At 35.4% G+C, this 20,637-nt stretch overlaps 6 protein-coding genes across 8 annotated transcripts; 2 read left to right on the plus strand and 4 right to left on the minus strand.

Annotated features, from left to right (window-relative positions):
- The first annotated feature begins 227 nt into the window (after positions 1-227).
- On the plus strand, positions 228-1,519 carry LOC123311101 (phosducin-like protein). Its single transcript, XM_044894882.1, has 2 exons — positions 228-810; positions 869-1,519. Exons 1-2 carry the CDS (start codon positions 372-374, stop codon positions 1,276-1,278), a joined length of 849 nt encoding a protein of 282 aa, XP_044750817.1. The 5' UTR covers positions 228-371; the 3' UTR covers positions 1,279-1,519.
- Positions 1,520-2,605: 1,086 nt separating this feature from the next.
- LOC123322922 (sphingosine kinase 2-like) lies at positions 2,606-14,520 on the plus strand. Its single transcript, XM_044911004.1, has 5 exons — positions 2,606-3,767; positions 7,507-7,862; positions 10,579-10,787; positions 10,910-11,131; positions 12,681-14,520. The coding sequence occupies exons 1-5, from the start codon at positions 3,042-3,044 to the stop codon at positions 12,935-12,937; spliced, it is 1,770 nt and encodes a 589-aa protein (XP_044766939.1). The 5' UTR covers positions 2,606-3,041; the 3' UTR covers positions 12,938-14,520.
- A 736-nt stretch (positions 14,521-15,256) lies between these two features.
- LOC123322923 (ankyrin repeat domain-containing protein 54-like) lies at positions 15,257-16,640 on the minus strand. Its single transcript, XM_044911005.1, has 3 exons — positions 16,138-16,640; positions 15,846-16,078; positions 15,257-15,620 (listed from the first exon to the last, which is right to left on the minus strand). Exons 1-3 carry the CDS (start codon positions 16,454-16,456, stop codon positions 15,423-15,425), a joined length of 750 nt encoding a protein of 249 aa, XP_044766940.1. The 5' UTR covers positions 16,457-16,640; the 3' UTR covers positions 15,257-15,422.
- Positions 16,641-17,087: 447 nt separating this feature from the next.
- Positions 17,088-20,417, minus strand: LOC123322924 (glutathione S-transferase 1-like). 3 transcript variants are annotated; one of them, XM_044911007.1, is made up of 4 exons: positions 20,295-20,417; positions 18,204-18,357; positions 17,877-18,077; positions 17,088-17,446 (listed from the first exon to the last, which is right to left on the minus strand). In XM_044911007.1, exons 2-4 carry the CDS (start codon positions 18,342-18,344, stop codon positions 17,138-17,140), a joined length of 651 nt encoding a protein of 216 aa, XP_044766942.1. In that variant the 5' UTR covers positions 18,345-18,357; positions 20,295-20,417; the 3' UTR covers positions 17,088-17,137. The 3 variants fall into 3 exon arrangements, with proteins under 3 accessions (XP_044766942.1, XP_044766943.1, XP_044766941.1); XM_044911008.1 differs by lacking the exon at positions 20,295-20,417 and adding an exon at positions 18,684-19,160; XM_044911006.1 differs by lacking the exon at positions 20,295-20,417 and adding an exon at positions 18,447-18,649.
- On the minus strand, positions 19,314-20,003 carry LOC123322926 (ATP synthase subunit s, mitochondrial-like). The gene has a single exon (XM_044911009.1). The coding sequence runs from the start codon at positions 20,001-20,003 to the stop codon at positions 19,428-19,430; it is 576 nt and encodes a 191-aa protein (XP_044766944.1). The 3' UTR covers positions 19,314-19,427.
- Positions 19,893-20,303, minus strand: LOC123322927 (probable protein BRICK1-B). The gene has a single exon (XM_044911010.1). The coding sequence runs from the start codon at positions 20,267-20,269 to the stop codon at positions 20,033-20,035; it is 237 nt and encodes a 78-aa protein (XP_044766945.1). The 5' UTR covers positions 20,270-20,303; the 3' UTR covers positions 19,893-20,032.
- Positions 20,418-20,637: the final 220 nt, after the last annotated feature.

The raw sequence follows: 20,637 nt of genomic DNA on the forward strand, positions 1-20,637 counted from the left end.
ACTTATTTCACCATAGAAATATAATTCTTTTATCATACGGCATCCAAAGGAGTTGAAAATTTATGAAAACTAATGTAAAATTATCGCGAAATTACCATTACCTACAGACATCAAATTAATTTAAAAAATGAATGAAACAGTCAACCCGAAAAATTCTTCTAGGATCACGGAAAAGTAGCTTCAGCGACTCGTGCTCACAGATGACAGATTTAATTCTGTGAGCTGAGTATTCTTCTGTGCACTTTGGTTAGTTTGTTGTTGGGATCCTTGATCTTTTTAATTTTAATTGAAAGAATTTTGTCTTAATTTGCCAATTATTTATTTGAGTGTGAATTGGTGCTGGTTACGAATTGAATTGTCTAAATGAAAACATGGCAACATTAGAGGATAAAATTTTAGGTAACAAACTGCATAATTATTGCAGCAGCAGCGAAGATGAAGACGAACTCGATAATTCTGATACTGAATCTAGTAAACAGCCACCTAAATCTCAAGAAACACTTTCACATCCTCCGGAAGTTGATGCCTGGGAGGGAACCTCTACAAACACTGGTCCAAAGGGTGTTATAAAAGACTGGCAACGTTATAAACAACTAGAAATTGAGAAGCGGGCAGAAGATGAAAGAGAAAAAATTGAACTTTTACAAAAATTAACACTAACTGTTCAATCAGCCTTAGATGAAGAGAGGGAAAAGGCAGCATTAGTGGATCCTGATATAGCAGAGCTAATGGATGATGCGTTCTTGTTAGATTATCAAAAACATCGTATGGAGGAAATGTTAGAACAAGTAAATCACAAAATAAAATTTGGTAAGTTCAAATCTTTTTCTATAGATGATCAAATTACCTCATACTCTTTTCTTTACAGGACATGTTATTTCACTGTCAACTGGCCAAGATTTTCTTGATGCCATCGATAAAGAAAACAAATCTGTCAAAGTAATTGTTCATATTTATGAAAATAATGTGGATTCTTGTCGAGTTATGAACAATTGTTTGGCCAAACTGTGCAAGATGTACCCTAATGTTAAGTTTTGTTCCATAGTAAGTTCAAAAGCAGGAATGACCAGTAAATTCAAATCTGATGGTGTTCCTGCACTACTTGTGTATAAAGCAGGAAATCTCATTGGGAATTTTGTGAAACTTGCTGATGAACTTGGTAGTGAGTTTTCAACTGAAGAGGTACAAGATTTTTTAGTTGAACATGGTATGTTAGAAGATAAATCTTGTAAACCAATCATTGTTAGATCTCATTCTGATTCAGAAGATAGTGAATGAGTATCTGTAATTATTTGTCCAAGATTTTAATATTCATGCCAATTCTTCATCATTGTGATCCCCAAACAACTTTTTTTTAATATAAGTTGAATAACATATAATAAAATGCTATAACTGTTTGACAATATTATGTAATTTTTACATGCATGGTATCATAAAAAAAAAATTTTTGTTAAGAAAGAGAAAGAAAAGTTTGAATTTTATTCAGCAGGAATATTGTCACACATCCTCTTAGTTCTCTCAATAAAGCTGCATTCACAATCAATTCGCGGGCCGAAGTGCACTTCGGCACGAAATTTACCATTCGCAATAATCTTGGAACCAAATACTCAAATGAATCAAAAATGTAACTGATCAAAACATAAGCATCAGCATCATCTATAGCCGGCACGAAATTCCTTGCCGAAGTGATAGTTTGCAACTTGCAAGAAATTTTGTCTTGAATTTCATTGTGAAAGGTAACGGAGAACGCCATCTGCTAAGCTTCCGTGCCGAAGTGCACTTCGGCCCGTGAATTGATTGTGAATGCAGCTTTATTTCACATATCTTATCAATATTTTCCAGTGGTTTTTTTTATATCTGTTAGAGCCTTGGTATAATTTTATTTCAGTTTTATTATTATTATTTCCAATTTATGATAACATGAAATACTGCTAATCAGTTTTTCACCCATATTGTATTATTAGCTTGTAGATTGTAGAAGATAAAATATTTCCTTCATTTTTTTGAAGGAAGACTTATGTGAAACTGCCACATCTATGTAAGTGTTTTTCTACTTAAACGTTTTTTGTATGAGTAAAACCTACTTGTGCATTATGTAGAGAGAGTTGGTCATTATTGTATCTTGGGTTCTTTGATGGTAATTTTACTGGAACAATCCCAAAATACAAAACGTCTCGCGAAATACATATAGTTATTTTCTTTATTGTTAAGATTGAATATGCAATAATTGTGATATGTTTGTGTCATGATAAACTTTTTCGCAAATGTAACTACAACTAACATAATGTTATTTTTTGAATATTATGTAGTAATGATACACTACTGTCCTTTTTCTGAAATATAGAAAATCAATTCTCTCTTCGACTTTGAATTATATTTTCCTCAACCTGTGATAGTGAAAAACAAAAGTAATTTGAATTTCCCCCAAGCTCCTGGATCCTGCCCTGAGCACTTGATAGACCATAGACTAATAATAAATTTATTCATTATAATTAGTCTATGCGCTACACTTGCAGGTTGGTAACAATACCAGATCATATGTTATTATGAGGAATCTAGCTTGGTAACAATGGTTACCTTAGCCCATTCATGTCAGTTGTTGTTTACTGTTTCAAAAGAGTGGGGGGTGCTTTACTTTACTATTCACCTGTCAGTTGAGAAACTATTCGTTTCAAACAGTTACGTGTCAGTGTAACTTGTTTGCAAACGCGTAAATGTAAATGTGTCAGTTGTTCCTAACGTCTAGCTCAGTGAATTAAATGTTACCAGTCTGTGGCGTTACCCAATTTTCAACCAACATATCTTAAAGAGCCAAGAAAGTGGCAGTGATGATTTTTAAGAAGATATAAATGCTCCTTTATTAGGCTCTCAGGTTTATCTAAAACGAAATTTCGATTCTTGTAAACCTTTGCAGTACAAACATAAGTGGGAAGGGTTAAGTTGTCCAATTTATTCATATTGAATTTCAATGTACAAATGCTTCCTGTAAAGTCAATTACATGTAATGGATATTACATTTTAAATCATCTGGCAATTTGAACATGACATCTATAGAAGGAATCAAAATTGAGACACCAAATCAGAATAAAATTCTTTTAGAAGAAACCTTTTATGTTCTTACTAAAAAGAATTGTGTGTTTCGTGTGAGATTATTGAAAAGGGGCTTGTCTTTAGTGAAGGAAAATGAAAGCCATTTGAAGGAGCAACTTATACCCATTAGTGATATTATTGGATGCAGATGCTTGAGAAGCAAGAAACCAGAACGAAGCTGTTCATGTCAATCTTTGCCAAGGTCTGCTAGTCTTCAAGTAGTTGAGGAATACTCTGTGGAATTAGATGATTCTGATGCAAGCGCCTATTTGTATATATATGCTTATTTGTTACAAAAAACTAAGGGTACCCCTACTAGGAGAGAACGTACCATCATAACCCTCAGGTTCAGATCTTTCGACAAGTTTGAAGACAATCATAGGGAAGCTCAAAGATGGAGGACTGCGATAAAAAAATTGATCAATGGAGATCATGTTTCCTATTCCCAAATAATAGACTTTTCACTCAGTCATAAATTCAAGGAGAATAAGAGACTCCTGGTATTATGTAATCCCAAAAGTGGGGCTGGCAGAGGAAAATCAATCTTTCAGCAGAAGATAGCTCCAATTCTTCAAGAAGCTGAAATTCCATATGATTTGCACATAACAAAATATGCAAATTTCGCTAGGGAATTTGTGAGAACTTCTAATTTATATCAATGGTCTGGAATTATTGTGGTGAGTTGTGAATAATTTTTATTTCACATTAGTTTGGAATATGGAAATTAGTTGTTTGTGTAAAACGGTCTTCTGTTGAAACTTACTCGAAACCTTGTGATTAGGAAACATATTTTTTGATTATAGTCTATAAATTGTAGTCATGATAATATTTATTTGTCCATGCAAAGGAAGATAAGAAACCAATTGGATAAGTGGAGGAAATTAATATATTGTGAATATTATCCTTGGCTTCAATAGTTTGGCTAACAAATTTTTTCATGAAATTAACTCAAAGTTCTGGATTTGAATACTGAATATTTCAGAAGTAATATTGTGTATCGTTTGTTATGATTACTATCCTTTGATGTACTTCCTGGTTCATTATTACCACAAAGGAAATCAATTGAAACATTTCATATAAGTATACAGGGTGTCCCACCGTTAGTACTTATCCATTAGAAGTTTATGGAGAATTGTATATTGGATCTGTCTGAAATTTTATACAAAGACATTAGGCAAATGAACCTCCCTTTTTGAAATAGTAGCAAGGATTTGTGACTTCGAGTATTAACAGAAATGACTATCCACTGGCTTATTTCACAGACCTAAACTTTCATGTTGACTAGACCTTTCAATCCCATTATGTTTTCAACTGTAATGAATACAGTTCATGACTCTTATTAGTTAATATATTATGGTGGGTAGATGTTTACTCCAGACCATGGTGTGATACAATGCAACAAATGAATTCATCAAACTTCCAGTTTTAAAATTGTTCAAGAGATAATTCATCCGTTTTTATCTTGACGAGTTGGGAAGCAAATTGTGAACGGAAATTTTATAAGGTTGATTCCTAATGCTGATTATTGCGTTATTTTTTACATTTCTAATATTAGTCATGTTATCATTATCTTGCAAAGTATTTTGTTGGGAACACTTTTATCTTTCCATTCTTATATTTAATAAATGCATTGCCTATCTCCTTTTCACTACTTGTTTTTTTTTTTATACGTTTTAATCACATAAGAGGACATGCGATAAATAATGAAAAATATTGATACTTCATGAAAATCCGTCAAATAACATCCTGTAGATACAATTGTGATGGCGAAAAGCGTGTAGTGTAACTCTCCTAGTGAAAATCGTTTATTTCAATATCCTATTTCGAAAAATTCAACGAATTTACGGGTTTCAATTCAAGCTTGAAGGAATTCTAGCAAGAATCTTTCAGCATTAGTGAAGATGTTGAATTTTCCGAGAAAATAATTTCAAATTATAATCCGAATATTCTGGATAAAAATTCAGTTAAACTGACAATTATTTTCGCACAAATCTATCGTTTTGAATTTCCAGGTATGTTGTGTAATTCTTTATCAAAATCGATTTAAGGCGGAGCATTTTGAGGTTTCAATAGGATTGGAAATGAAGTGAAAGCTTGTTTGTTATCGAGTAATATTTTACTATTCTTATCATTTCCTCCTTCAAGAATGGGACGCACCGATGATGATAAATGTTTGAATACAGATACAGAATTTTACAAGAAATTTTTTTTATGTAACTTTATCGTGTCATGATCTCCACGAAATTTTGCATTAATTTTTCTATCAGTAGGTACTGAAAAAAATTTTTCCTCTTTTAGATTTCGAATTGCGAAGCAAAGGTGTATTTCTTTGAATGCAAACTATTATTGAGTTTGTACCATCTTTGAATTGGAAAAAATTGAATTTCGAAAACATATAATCAAAGATTAATCTTTGATATAATTGATCTACTGTTTTCTCCGAAGCGTGATCAAAAAAACATGAATAATTGTATTCATAAATTATACAATGATCAAAGATTATCGAGAAGATTATAATCTATGACTGCGATATTTTCTTTCAAGTGCTCTCCATTTCATCGAAAGCAATCAGATGCGCATAGAATTTGATGCATAGAAAAGAAAGGAGAGTATAGAATTTGCAGCATGGACATAGAGACTCTATGTCTATGATTTCCAGCTCATTATTGTTTCAGTGTTTGGAAAACTTTGAAAAATGGCATATATTCATCATAGAAACATTTATTTTTCCTTGAAGGTCATTTGAATGCCTTATCTTCCTCGGGAGCTTGTTGTTCCAGCTTGGAGATGAAACGACCAAAAATTAGGCTAATTAATGGTATAGTGCTAGACGATTATTTTTAATTTTTTCTGTCGTCCTAGTCCGACGAGAACATCGCGGATTAATTGAAATACGGTCGGAGGCGCTATGTCGATTTATGATCTAGGAAACAATTCGGCTAGATAGTTGGGACAAGTTCGAGGACGGCAATTTTCGGTGAACTTTCTGCTCGTCCGCATAAATGTATCGAGGTCGTTGCACATGAGAACTCGACAGGAACCCCGAACTTATCGATTTCGAGACGTTCAACAGGTCAAACGATCTCATAATAATTACAAGACTTCAATTCCTTGATTGAATATTGCCTGGGAGTTCGTCTTCTACGGTTCGATTTGAAAATCTCCCTTAACTTCACTCATATTGTCAGTAGAGTGGACTTCTTACAAGAACAGACAGTTGCCACCTTGTTCGCTGGATTTAAATCCCATCTAGAATTAGCAACAACATTATAAACTTAATAAACTTTTTAGGGTTTTCACTCCCAATCTCTTAAACAAAATCAATTAAAAATGAAATCGACGATTTGCTCCTGCGTAAATTCTTGCACTAATTTGTCAGGAGCAAATTAACTAGAAAACATTGTTGCCCATTGAAAAATCGTCGATCTCTCGAACCGATTTCTGTCTCGTTCAGTTTCGAAAAACACCACTTAGCATCTACTGCTCATCCTGAAAAACATCCAATTAATTTTTTGTGTGTGCGTGCATCGTCGTTTATGAACATCAGCAACGAAGTATCATGTATATTTCGTAATTAAATTTGATTACCAGTATTTCTGAGCATTGTTTTCAATCTAGTTTGATTGTACGAGTTACACTGGAAAAGTACGATTGACGATCTATAATTAGTGCTTTGCAAGGTCTTCCACTTATTCGGAATTGACTTTGCAGTTTCAATTTTCTCAGGTTTATCCGTTCTATGAAGTGGTTATTACATTACTAAAATAGAAAATGTTCAGGTGATGAGCAGCTGGAAATGATTATTTCTTAAATACGGCTTGAGTGATTTTCCTTTCATCATAGACATATAGACATATGTCTCTATGTCTATGCCTTTCATATACCCAAACCATAGACATAGAGTCTCTATGTCTATGACCCAAACCGCAAATTTCTGTGGATATTAATTCATTTATCTGGAATTTGACATGAATATTGTCTTGAGTGGTTGTTTATAACTTAAAAATTAAGGTGCCCTTTTTTGTTTGACTGAAAGTACTACCGAGTCTAGAATATTTTAGTTACAGTTCATTCAAGAATGATTAACATCTCGGTAACTATGGAACATCGAAGTTAAGTTGGCAATAGCCCATAAAGTTAAGATTTTGTGTTGCGGAATAAAGGTTGGTATTATGAATAATCAGTGATCCATCATAGAACTTTTATATGTGAATCTATGCACTGACCGAAGATAATTTTTGAATTTTGTACTGCTGTTTATGTTCTCAACTTGCTGAAATGGTACTTTCTCAATATTTTTCACCTTGTAGATCTACCTCAAGGTCCTCGAGTAGATTTCGAAACTGAAAGTTGTATTTTTCGGATATTTCGCAGAGCGTTCCGATAAAAACCGTAAAATCCGTTTCTCTTTTTCAGGTCGGCGGCGACGGCGTCGTTTTCGAAGTGATAAACGGCCTGTTCGAGAGGTGGGATTGGTCGGAAACGGTGAAGGCGATCCCCATCGGCGTCGTCCCCGGAGGCTCCGGCAACGGACTGGCCCGCAGCGTGGCCTATCACAGCGGAGAGCCCTTCATACCTTCGACCCTGCCGTCGGCCCTAGCGGCCATCAAGTGCAAGGTGACCCCCATGGATCTGGTCAGGGTCGAGACGAAATCGCAAATTATGTTCTCGTTCCTCTCGGTCGGATGGGGGTTCATCTCGGACGTCGACATAGAAAGCGAGAGGTTGAGGATATTGGGCGGGCAGAGGTTCAACATTTGGTCCGTGGCAAGGTGAGAAACTGGCACTGATATGTTCTCCCAGTATACTAGATCTACAATGCTCAAAAATTGAAGTAGATATTCGAGAGATTATTCAGTACATAGCATGTAGAGAGGCGTATGGTCCTCTTGATACTTATGGCATAATTTGAAAAAAGGGCTGGAATTTTTTTGTAGATGCAGTTTTTCATGAGAAATAGTTTGGTACTAGTCTCAACTCCGGCAAGCTGGTAGTTTAGGAGATATTAATTTTTGAAAATTGCATTTTTCCAATAAATTTTGACAAGTTCGATGGATTTTTCTAGGTTATATTAGTGTTCTGTGGTTATATCCGTCAAAACCACAGAATATCAAAAGTATTTTGTGTTGTTTCTATGGTTTCTATAATTCAAATTTTTGGAAATTCGAATTTCAAATAATGGAAAGAAATCGTGTCATTGTAACTCATCAAACCAAAACTGTAACTTCATTTTCAGAACTTCTGTAGCGGTAGAGTCTTGAAGATATGAAGATGCCTTCATAAGTCTAGCTAATTCACACAATGCAGCTTCCAACATCAACAGCTGGAAACATTAGTGGAAATTGGTTAGATACAGATGTTTTCTTTCCTATCTTAAGTGAGCGGTAATCTAGATATTTGTGAATTGATAAATAAATCAATAAGTGAGTTTCCCAGTCGTAGGATCAATCTGAAGATATTAGTCATCTGTACTTTAAACTTTTCAATTGAATTGAGATCGGACAATTCGTCATAAAAGAAATTGGATTATGGATTCATTTTATACGGTTCATTGTTCTAAGAGATCTTTATTATTGTTTTAGGATCAAATCAATCATGACCGAATGGCGAAAATTTAACTCCAATTTCATTCGTCTCGTATTCAGCCTTCAATCGCAATTTGCATCCATTATTTTAGAATTATGGTGGCGTTGAACCATTGAGAAGAAGGTGTTAATTGATGAAGCTGCCTCCGCTATTTTTTCCTTGGCTGTGTAATTCATTTGGGTGGTTTTCCTAAGGGACCTTGAATTCTCATTGTGATGTTTTTTATTTTTATTGGGTTTATTTTGCCTTTGGAACATAGTATTGTTTTTTTGACAGATGAGTCTTCAGCTCTGAATGCCGAATACCGTTTCTGTGCCGTATTAACAAAAAAAACTGAATTTGAATCATGTTTGAACATGAGGACACAAAAATAGCCTGCTCAGAACACTTCTATAGCTCCTTTTCTCTTCTAAATCTGCTTTCAGTTTTCAGAACGTTGTTCATGAAAGATGAACAATAATTTGAAATATTTCGCACTTTGTACAGGGTGGGCAGAATTGGTGATACCTGAATTCCAACTTTTTCAACCCAACGAGATAGAGGAAAAGGCATGGTACATTACGGTCGTATTTTTTCGAGAAACTAATAATGCCATCAGCTGCATTGCTCTATCTTCTTTTGTTTTCGAGTTATAGGTCGAAATTAAAATTTCAACTTTGGTCATTATCTCCGTTTCTGTTTAAGCTAGGATGTTGAAATGAAGACATTGTACAGACCCTTTTTTGATAGCAATCCAGTGGCGTACTATGATTTATTCCAACAGGTATATTTGCTGAGCTATAACATAAAGATGTATTTTTTTTATGAATACAGAAGTTTAAAATGACTGAAAGACTGAGGGCGATGTATGACATATTTCTAAAACGGTTAAAAAATGGCGATTCTTTCTAAGTCATTTTAAACTACTGTTTTCATAAGAAAAAACACAACTTTATGTTATAGCTCAGCAAGTAAACCTTTTGGAAAAAATCATAGTACGCCACTGGATTGCTATCAAAAAAGTGTATAATGTGACCATTTCAACATCCTAGCACAAACGGAAATGGAGATAATGACCAAAGTTGAAATTTTAATTTTTGCCTATAACTCAAAAACAAAAGAAGATAGAGAAATACAGTTGATGGCATTATTAGTTTCTCGAAAAAAGACGACATAAATGGTACATTCATTTTTCCCTCTCTCGTTGCAGTTCAGGTATCACCAATTTTGCCCACCCTGTACAGGGTGGGCAAAATTCGTTGTCTATTGAGGGGATCTCGAGAACTATAGCAGCTAGAAGAAAACGGATAACACATTCTCGAACTCTTTTTTCATGACTAATCCAAATCTGAAAACAGAATCGGCCCATCATTTTTAGATTTCGAATTATAAACAAAAATTGAGATTTTGACGATTTCGAAAAGTCCTCATAACTTTTTTGTCTTTGAAGTTACAGATCTGAAACTTGAACCTTCTTAGGTACTTTCATCCGTAGAATCTACTGACAAAACATTTGTTTCCAATTCAAAAATAACAAATTCAATAAAAGTTTGCATTTAAAAAAAATGAAAAAAAAGTTCACCTAATGATTAGAAATCATCAGTGGATTCTACGTAAAAAAGTGCCTGTAGAAGGTTCAAGTTTCAGATTTGTAACTTTGAAGACAAAAAAGTTATGAGAACTTTAGGGAATTGTCAAACTCAAAAACGAAGTATCGTAGGAGGCTGCGGTTTACACCATTCTTTGTTTCTCCGAAAAAGAGCTCGGAAATGTGTCATCCGTTTTCTTCAAGCTGCTATAGTTCCCGAGATCCTCCCAGTAGACAACGAATTTTGCCCACCCTGTACACCCGTGCATTTTAGCTATAAGAGACGCCACGACTGTTGGTTTATTTGATACGCAAGTCAACGATCATTGTTGCAGATTGATCGGTCTCAGGAGTTATAAAGGGAAAATTTGGTACCTACCAGCTAACGCCCCCATGAACATCCCGAAAGACGTAGAGCTCTCTCCTATAAATTTGGGCAGTAGCCCGGACATCTCTACATCTACGGAGCATCACGTGACAAGGCAAAGATTGGACTCCTGGTTCAGCGCCAATTCGCGCCGCACCGCCTATTTCTCGGCGAACGGTATGTAGATCGCCTTATCCGCCATAAGGAAAAAATGCAAAAATCTCGCTAGACCTTGCAATCTTCTTGGTTCCTCCTCGAGGACTTGAACCACATCTTTTCATGCTTGAACTGTCTTTCAGGAAGCACGTATCAGTCTACCGCCGAACAGGAAACGGGCGATCCCTCCGCCATTAAAGAGAAACCCAGAATGTACGGTCCAGCGTCGCAGCTTCCCTGCTTGACCGTTCCGCTGGAATCTCCTTGGGTTTGCGTGGAAGGAAGATACCTGATGGTCCACGCTTCCTACCAGAGTCACTTGAGTGAAGACTGTCTCTTTGTTCCTGACGCCAAGCTGAACGACGGTATGTGCATACTCCATTCACTTTTATTCTAGCACTCGGTTGGCCATGGAAATTTGACACGTTCACTCGGTATAGTACGAAAATGTGGGGTTATGACGCTTGTCAAAACCTTTTTGGGTTTTAAATCAACGCTATGTTGCCCGTTCTACGTAAAAGTTTCTGTTATTAAGTATTTTATCGCAATGTCGAATCTCTTCGGAAAATATGTGACGAACATAATTGAAGTTTATACAAACTGATTGAAGGCATACCAAATCCAGTTATTTGCATGGAAAATACAAGAGATCAGTATAATATCATAATATGCACTAGCTTGAGGAGAGTTAATGTTCGTTATCTTCTTTGGCTAAAGTTTGAATACGTTACATCAGTTGTAGATTTCAAAAATATTAACCCGAAGATGAAATGCGTATGATGCAGTGGTTAGGAATAGGTATCTCTCGAAGGAATTAACAGATAATTATAAAAATGTTAAATTCTTCAACAAAAATCATTTTGCATCAATATAGGTAAAAGGAATTAAAGGAAGATTCAAGTCAAGATGAACTTCACTTTTGAACAAAAATTTCACATGAATAAACAATTAACAGGACAACTGGCGCGTATTTGTGGCCTTATTGGTACTTTAAGACATTTACAATGTATAGAACAAGTCAAATGAAAAATAGAAAAATCAATTTTCGGGAGTATGTAAAACTGCTTCTGACAAAAGTTGTGTAGAATTTTATTATCTACAACTTTCATAATGAATACAAAAACTATTAGAGGTACAGGGAAAAAAAAAGTCAAAAAAAGGGGATTTTTATCATCTTCAAAGTGTCAGATTGAAGAAACCCCCCCTGATTAGTGTCAGATTAATGGGTCAACACGTCTACAACGCCCACATTAACAATCTGTATGAAAATCTGACACGCTCGAGTATGTACAAGTAACGATTTTTTTTTACATTTTCAAAGGACCGCTGTGACCTTGCGTCACGTCCAAATTGTCAGTCCCTTGAAAAGTAGCTTCCTTTGGTTCCAATTAACATATCCTCCAAAAATCTGACACGCTGAGAAAAAAATTTTTTTCACCATTTTCAACTCTTCCGTACGGTCAGTCCCACCGCGCAAACTGTCAGATAAACATGAATTCGTTATCAGAGTTACGTCGAGCATATACAGTATCTTAATCTGACACGCTCGAGTATGTACACCTGACGATTTTTTTCTACATCTTTGAGACCCTGCAGACGCTTTCCCCAACGCTGAAAGTGCATACATCATAGAACCTTTTTTTTATCTACCATCTAATCTTCAAAATCCACTAGGTCTCCACGACGCTCGAGTAAATGCCGATATAGCATCGTCGGCTCCCCAACTATCAGTTGTGGCAACGGCGTTATGACATTGACGACATTTCATGAGTGCCAACCTTACTCCGTTCTAGTAACAAAAACTTGAGAAAACCATTTCATGGCCAACCGACCGCTAAAATAAAAGTGACCGGAGTATACCTACGCCTTATTTTCGGATATTGTTGTTCCTGCATCGGTTGACGTCCATTTCAGGCTTGATCTGGCTCCTCGTCATCCACGCCGGCACCAAGAGGTCGCAGTTGCTGCAGTTCCTCCTCGGCCTCAGCACGGGCGCCCACCTCAACTTCATATCGAAGCACAGCAGGATACAGCTCCTGCCGGTGAAGGCGTTTCGGATAGAGCCGGACCCCAGCGAGCAGGGGTACATAACGGTGGACGGCGAACAGGTCGAGTACGGGCCGATTCAGGCCGAGATATTCCCCGAACTGGGGAGGATAATGGTTCCTTGATTGATGCATTCCGCCGAGGTTGTGATTTCGTTTTATCCGGGACCGTTCGTTACAGCAGTATTTTTCGCGATTTCGAAAACGGCGTAGTTTTCGAAACATCGATCGTTGGTAGAAGGATGAATATGACATATCGCACAAGTTAGAAATGTCTTCCTATTCGGGATTACCTATACGTCAGTAGCGGCGCACTTAACGTTCTGATTTTTTGTTTCCTCGTTACGTTTTCGGTCACAGCTGAAACACGTGTCTGTTTTAAAACACCAAAGGAAGTATAGCTTTAACGGGAGAAAATCGACGAAACTTCTCTTCTTTATCCATTCCACTGAAGCTTCCTGATAAACTATAGGTGCAATAATTGAACCAAATGAAACGCTGATTTTTCAGTATCGACATTCCAGTGATTATAAAATACATATATATTGAATACGGGAGCGGGTTTAGACTCCGATATGAAAGAGTTATTATAGGAATCGCGATTTTATTGATTTTCCTATAATTTTTTCCGAGTTCGTGTGTTATAATTGACGAATTTTATGTTTCACCTAATTTATATACTTTTGTTATTGTTTTTCTTATGCTCAAAACATTCACCAGAAAATATAGTCTGAATAACATCACTTTGTTCCTCTTAAAGTCAAAAAGAACACAGCATCATCACGAAATTTGTACAAGGTAAAATGTCGTACAACTCGCTTAGAGTGATAATTAAGATTTTTTTATTCTGGGATTATCTGGTAATACTCAAAACAATCTTGAACAATTCAGGAATAAAACTAGGTAAAAATTAATATTACGGCTCTGCTGATGGTTTTGGAACACTTACTGTAGTTTTAACAGAAAAATAATCGAAAAATAAACCCCTTTTTTTGATCTTCACTCATTGTTACACCTTCATTTACAATTTTATCCGATTTTGCGTTGGGTGAAATGGGCTGCTTCTTCTTCGGATCCTTGAGGATGGTCTTCAAAAGAAATATTTCGAAAAAAATGACGAAATTTCCTTGTTTCAAACATTGATCATTTCTCTTCTGTTGGAGAAAGGGTTGCTCAATTTTTGCAAGGTAGATACGTAGATAAATAATTCTTTTCATGAAATGATAATGGTGAAAGCCTTTCCACACTTCTAGCGTGTAATAACAAAGAAAGACAGAAATTCCGATAACATTCCAAATTTTCCTTGGCAATATCGAAATGATATTACTATTTTTTATGTGCTATGCTTCCTTTCATTCAAATAGTTGTGTGAGTTCTTGTACATAAAAACATATTTTTTTAATATTGTTAATTCGATCTTCTACAGAGTAGAAAGTAACTCATTGAATTTCGCTTGTTGCAAACGTGTATCACAATTTACTGTTCAATTAATGGTTGAAATGCTGTTAAACTATCAAAGATATATCACTATTGTTATAGCAATCTTGTAAACCGATAATTGATAATGGAAAAATTTATTTATTCACATTGAATTGTTAACGAGATTGTAACTGAACCGGTGATACCTTCAAAATTGATATTTAATATTTCATCTTTTCAGGATTTGAATGAGATTCCGAAAGTTTTGAAATAGAATCTGAAGAAAACAGTCTTGGGCTTTTTATTCTTGCATGGTATCATAATTCCTCGCGAAATCTAAGAAGCGTTGAGTTTATTCTTGCATCAATATCTGACTTTTATCGGTATATAGTAATTTTGTTAGCGAGTGGGAGAGGTGATTATCAGCTGATTTAGATGATTAAAAAATCGCCATCAGTAAGTGAACCGCTACGTATTGAAAGTCGTAAGAAATGCCAAACCAAGGACGAATAACCGGAGCGTCCCCATTAAATACTCTCGACCCGGAAACCAGATCGAAAATAAGAAGTTAAAGATTCTTGACGTTTACCAAAATCCCACAGATCTACGTCTGTCTCTGGTCTACCGTCAGTTTGACAGAAGTGAGGTTAGTATCACCAAAAAGGAAGGTTATCTTTGGTACCACAGAGTAATGGGTTAGTATCGATCATTGAACTCTATGGGAACCATAGAGTTCAATGGTATCGATATATTTGATGTTCTGTGGTATCGATCATAGACAAGGGAGATCATCGATGGCATAGAGTAGTGTAGTAGGTTGTCTATGGTAGTGTATAAGCGTTCTGTGTGTGCAACCGTATTTTTGAAAATTTTTATCGGCGAGCTTTTAAAGTGATCTTGTAACTATGAAAAGCTTTATTCTGGCCACTTCTACCTTCTGTCGAAAAAAAATCTCGAATCTTGACTTGTCGACGAATTTCATTAAACACTTCTCAGGTAAGGTGGAAAGCAGATTGCGAACACATATACCAAAAGTGTAGAATATATTTAAATTTTTCTAAACATCTACAATACATCAATCAATCCTTTGTACATATTGAAATAATTTACGAATTTTCTATTTTTCACAATGAAAATAATCAAGAAAATTTGGCTTTCCCATTTATTTTCGAGCCCACCCAATATAAATAATTTAACTTATCTGAAAATTCTGTAGGCTTGTCAATAATTCATCAACTTTGCAATCAATGCCGCTATTGCCATTCAAAGTTAATTTCATAATTTCTAAATTACTTATTCTCCATTTCATTTCTTCTGTGGGGTTAATTGGGACGAAATCACTGTTTCCTTTGTTTTTGGCATTTTGTACTGATATCATCAAATCTATCACCTGAAAGAAACAAGAAATATTTTTAAGAATTGATTATACTCCAATCGATTCAGTCACTGTCAAATTGAGAAATTATCGTCCAACTGCAACAATTCAAAATGATGATTTTTGATACAGAAGGAATTCTGCAAAAACAATAAATTGCATGTTGCTCTAAATATCAAGACAATTTATTCAATTCTATTGAACTCTATTTTCCACTAAATATAAGTGGAATTTCCTTACATCCTTAACCTCTGCTCTTAATTTGGTCATTTCTATGTGACCTTGCTGCCAATTTCTCTGAAGGATCTGTAACTTGCTTTTAGCTAGTTGTAAGGGATGTCTGCCGTGCATATCTTGTGAGTCCACATCTGCACCAGCTTTTATCAATAGTGTGATTATTGCTAAATTATGAGAACATGCAGCTAGGTGAAGGGGTGTATTTTGTATGCTATCACGTTTATTAGGATCCGCCCCTGAAAAATTCAAACAATATTTACATTACCTACACCTTCAATGCCATTCTGTAACTAACCATGTTTGACCAAAAGTTCCACAACTTCTCTGTATCCTCTAGACACCGCTATGTGTAATGCACTTCTCTTCATTGAATCAGTTGAATTTGCACTTACTCCAGATTCTAATAAGTTTTTTGTTTCTTCAACATTATTATTATTCACACATCTTATTAATTTCAATTCAGCTAGAATTGGTTTTAAGTGTAATTTCAACTCCCTAGTTTTGAGGATGGGATTGGAATCGATTCTACACCTAAATTTAGCTTTGGTAATTGCTCCCAATTTTCTCCTCCTTTCCTTCTCTTCATCTCGCACTTCACTATCACTATGGGACATTATGATCTTTCTTGATAATTAATAATTTTAAAACCAACCCAGTTAATTCGCTGCCTAGAAATCGAACACTGCACAATTCATTAAACTTCACAAAGTTTTTTCTGGAGAAAGATAATGATTTATTGGCTATGGCAATGTTTACTCAAGGTAAAAAATAAACACTAACCTACAATCACAGAACAGTATAGAATCATAGAAATACTAACCTAACATAACTTCCTCTTCGTGCCCTAACCTAACCTAAGTTATGCATAGAATATACGAATAGCATAGAATCAAAGAGGAAATTGCTTTACAGCCGTTTTCAATCATGGAGGTACCTCCATGTTTTCAATAAACATCGTTTTTTATGGAGGGTAGAGAGAAGGAGAAAAAAGTAGTGCAACGAATACGGTTGAATACTTCGATCTCAGCAGTGTGATGAAGCGATGGGGTTATTTGTTTTCTGTGATTAGCTCATTTGTATTCTATGATTTACTGTACTCCTTTATTTTTTCGATTCCTGCTTCCTCTTCCTCAAACCTCCTTATTCTTTTAGTTCAATCAGCTTCTCCATCGAATAAAAAGTTTCTTATGATAGGTGCTTCTGATAATTTTTTTGTAGGTAAGTAAGAATGCTATTAAAACACCATTAAACGTGAAAATACAGAATTTTACTGAATTTCTTTTCATTGACTATAATCAGTTTTCAAGCCTTTCTAGAATTAATTGTCTCAAGCAGTCATGTCCTGGTTTGTTTGCACTGTAAAACGGCCAGTCTTCAGCCTTTTTCATCCAGTTGATCAGTTTTGGATAAATATTTCCATCCACAGGTACAACAATATCAGCAGTCTTAATCGAAGGAATCAAACTGAAGTCTGCTATCGTGACAGAATCGCCAGCGATCCATTCAGACTTCTGGAGAATTTTTTCTAAAAAAGCATAATGACCTCTTATTGCCTCAATTAGATTTTCTGGGATTTTTTTTGCACCAGCATGGAATAATGGATTCTGTAATGAAGATCTAGTTCAAGAATTCCAATATTTACTGCCTTTAAGGCCTTTCCAGTCATTGGCTGGGGCGCACTGGATGCCCCCGATGCACCACCCGAATTTCTTGGGCTTCACGCACTGAACCAAAGAGTATCAACTCTTGATACCCTTTGGTGGAACGCAGTACCTGTCATTTTTACTGAGGTAAGGTTAGTTTAACCAAAGATCCTCTGTGGTTTAACTTGACAGTTCAGTTTAGCGCGTACCCGTGAAGCTCCGGGGCCGGGGTTTAGCCATAGACATATTAAACACATGTGTTTTATAGGTCTATGGGTTTAGCGCACCTGACTGGAAAGCAGCTATCTTATCTTTATGGAGAGTTAATATTATGGGGGGCTCTACCCTCCATAGTTAATATCAAAGAGGAATCTTTGTTAATATAGCTTACTATGGCATCACTTCTTGTTACCGCAGACATGGTATCAAAATGCATCCGTTGGTGTATAATAGCCCTCATCTCAGGATCTTCTGGATAGAACTTATTGTCATTTGAATATTTCTCAATCATATATTGCATGATAGCATGACTATCCCATATAATAAAATCATTTTCATCCTTCAAAGTTGGTACAGTGTGTTGGGGGTTCATCTAAAATTTTTTTTTCAATTAATTTGCTGTATTGTAATTGTTTCCGATACAGCTGCAATCTGTATCTCTACGAATTATTCCTCAAAATTAACATGGTAAAAATTTTCAACATGTTATATAGCGTACCTTCAGAAATTCTGGTGTCATTTGTTCTTTTTTCCCTAGGTCGACATTTACGATATTAAGATCGAGTCCTATAGCTTTCGCTGTGAGTAGAACTGATCGTACTGGGGGGCTCAATTCACAAGAATATAACGTGGGTGCCATTTTACTCAGTTACCTAAAAGGTTATGGTTTATGCAGATTTCCTTAAAGATCACCATCTGTCAATTTGATTGGCTCCTCTTTCAGGAAGCCTGCACTGCCTACCATCAATGTTTGGAGATTTAAATTCAAGAACTTTGGATGACTGCACAAACACATTTGGAGAAATTCGCCAGATGTTTTTTCTTATAGGTTTTATAAAATATAACCGTTGTTCGTGAAGATGAATTTCAATATATGGCATAGCCAAGATTCAATTTCAGTTGAATTGAATAAAATGTTTGTTTGGATGAAAAACTAATCTCACACATCTTTCAAGTAAACGATCATGTGACGTAGGACCAAACCATATAATAAATACACAAAATTTTCTTGTTGATATTTTAATGTATCCATTACTTTACATTACAATTTATAAGTATTATATAGTTAAAAATCAGAATATAATTATTATGCGATGTTAACATCTTTGTCGTTTTCCTGGACAGCTCTGTAGTATGCATTTCAGGTACCCAATAATCACACAAATGGTACTGAAACCAATCCTACAGTGCCACTTATGTGATTATTCGATTTCCGAAATGGGGGAGGATGCTCTTCGCCTTTTATTTCAGATTCCATATAATCACACAAATGGCACTGGTTGCAAATATACAGTGTCATTTATGTGATTATGGAGAATTCAAAAAAACTACACGTAATATAATTATTTCCCAAGAATTTCATAATAATCACACAGAGGCACTTATAAAATACTCAGTGCCAATTATGTGTAAAAAGAACAAATATTCACTGAAAAAATATATTCGACAGGTTGTCAAACTACTCTATGACCTACTAGCAGTACTTACAATACCCATTTTATTTATTACAAATTATTAGCTAGCATGCAAATAATACAAAAATATCAGTTCCATCTTTAGAAATGATTTTTAGATATTGAACTAGACATTACAATGGAAAAAAACTCTAATCAATTAATCAGCTTTATTGATCGGCATGTTGAAGCTTTAAATATAGACATGCAATATCAACTAACAAATATGAATAATATTAGTTATTACACCCAAGGAAATACGTGATTACTCATTCTAAAATAATATTACATTTGGGTAAACTGGATTTCAAAGTTTGAAGAACAGTTTCCTTATCTTTAACGTACGGTAAGTTATATAATTCTAAATCAGTCAATTTCAAACTTTGTAAATGTAACAGACCATCATCAGTGATATCAGGACAGTTGGAAATTTTTAAATGACGCAGAGATTCTGTAAGAACAGAAAGTTCTTTCATTGCCCCATTGTCCAGAAGATTGCATCGAACGAACGCTATTTTCCATATTTGCTTACAGCCTCTGAAATTACCGAACCCATATTGGCTGATGCTAGAGTCAACCGCCTCAACTTCCGCAATGGTCAACGGAAAATCTTCATCTGGCAAACTGTTATAATCGGTTAGGAGTTCTGATGAACCTTTAAATTTGACTGATGCTCCGTTTCTCAATAACCATTCGGCACAGGAACGGTCTGGTCCAAATTTTTTGCGGCGATCTTCATCCACGGCGTTGAATACTTTGTTCAATACGTGTCCGAATAAATTACGAGCACATGGTACATTGTTCACACATAACCTTCTGAATATAGTATTTGTAACTTGCATCATTTCGAAGAACTGATATTTTTACACAATCATCACGTCAAAGTTTCACCCTTTGTAACACATGCTTCCAAATAATCAATTTTTCTTTCCAGAGTGGTCAGCTTTTCGTTCAATAAGGCCAACTTCGAACGACAAGATAAATCAAATGAATTCAGAAAATCGGTTATTTTTTTTATACTGACCGTGATAATTTCGATATATTCTCGATTAGCCCAATCTTGTTGAATTTGTAACTGAATAGCTTCTCGAGATCGTTGGGAGCCAGCCATTTTTAATATAGAATTACTAACTTACCGAACACGCCCGGACCCCGAAGATTAACCAAGCACGGCGCACGCAGGTTGTCTCTGGGCTCACGTCTTGTCGTTTCCAAATCACAGATGACAGAGAAATGTGAAATGAACGATGAACGTCATTGTCGCCGTTTAACAGAACATAAAAAAATTAAGACAGTAGTCATAGAATTGTTTTTTTTTCTGAAATAGTCTATTTTATATATTTTTAATAAGGCCTGTTTTGAGTGTTTTGGTTGCCTGTGAGGATGGTTCAATAATCAAGTTGCACTTTTCCATAATCAAAACAATCTTGCTGTTATACTGCTTTGAACCTGTAAACAAAACTGCTTGAACGCCTTGAA

The sequence above is a fragment of the Coccinella septempunctata genome, chromosome 1 (assembly GCF_907165205.1).
Source record: "Coccinella septempunctata chromosome 1, icCocSept1.1, whole genome shotgun sequence".
Lineage (NCBI taxonomy): Eukaryota > Metazoa > Arthropoda > Insecta > Coleoptera > Coccinellidae > Coccinella > Coccinella septempunctata.

Excerpts from the sequence above, each read along its gene's own strand:
- LOC123311101 (XM_044894882.1), top strand. The coding sequence starts at position 372 with ATGGCAACATTAGAGGATAAAATTTTAGGTAACAAACTGCATAATTAT. Across the intron at positions 811-868 it reads AAATCACAAAATAAAATTTG|GACATGTTATTTCACTGTCA; the intron begins GTAAGTTCAAAT and ends TTTTCTTTACAG.
- LOC123322922 (XM_044911004.1), top strand. The coding sequence starts at position 3,042 with ATGACATCTATAGAAGGAATCAAAATTGAGACACCAAATCAGAATAAA. Across the intron at positions 3,768-7,506 it reads AATGGTCTGGAATTATTGTG|GTCGGCGGCGACGGCGTCGT; the intron begins GTGAGTTGTGAA and ends TCTCTTTTTCAG. Across the intron at positions 7,863-10,578 it reads AACATTTGGTCCGTGGCAAG|ATTGATCGGTCTCAGGAGTT; the intron begins GTGAGAAACTGG and ends TCATTGTTGCAG.
- LOC123322923 (XM_044911005.1), bottom strand. The coding sequence starts at position 16,456 with ATGTCCCATAGTGATAGTGAAGTGCGAGATGAAGAGAAGGAAAGGAGG. Across the intron at positions 16,079-16,137 it reads GGAACTTTTGGTCAAACATG|GGGCGGATCCTAATAAACGT; the intron begins GTTAGTTACAGA and ends TGAATTTTTCAG. Across the intron at positions 15,621-15,845 it reads TAAGAGCAGAGGTTAAGGAT|GTGATAGATTTGATGATATC; the intron begins GTAAGGAAATTC and ends TGTTTCTTTCAG.
- LOC123322924 (XM_044911007.1), bottom strand. The coding sequence starts at position 18,344 with ATGGCACCCACGTTATATTCTTGTGAATTGAGCCCCCCAGTACGATCA. Across the intron at positions 18,078-18,203 it reads TGACACCAGAATTTCTGAAG|ATGAACCCCCAACACACTGT; the intron begins GTACGCTATATA and ends AAAAAATTTTAG. Across the intron at positions 17,447-17,876 it reads TAACAAGAAGTGATGCCATA|AATCCATTATTCCATGCTGG; the intron begins GTAAGCTATATT and ends TCTTCATTACAG.
- LOC123322926 (XM_044911009.1), bottom strand. The coding sequence starts at position 20,003 with ATGATGCAAGTTACAAATACTATATTCAGAAGGTTATGTGTGAACAAT.
- LOC123322927 (XM_044911010.1), bottom strand. The coding sequence starts at position 20,269 with ATGGCTGGCTCCCAACGATCTCGAGAAGCTATTCAGTTACAAATTCAA.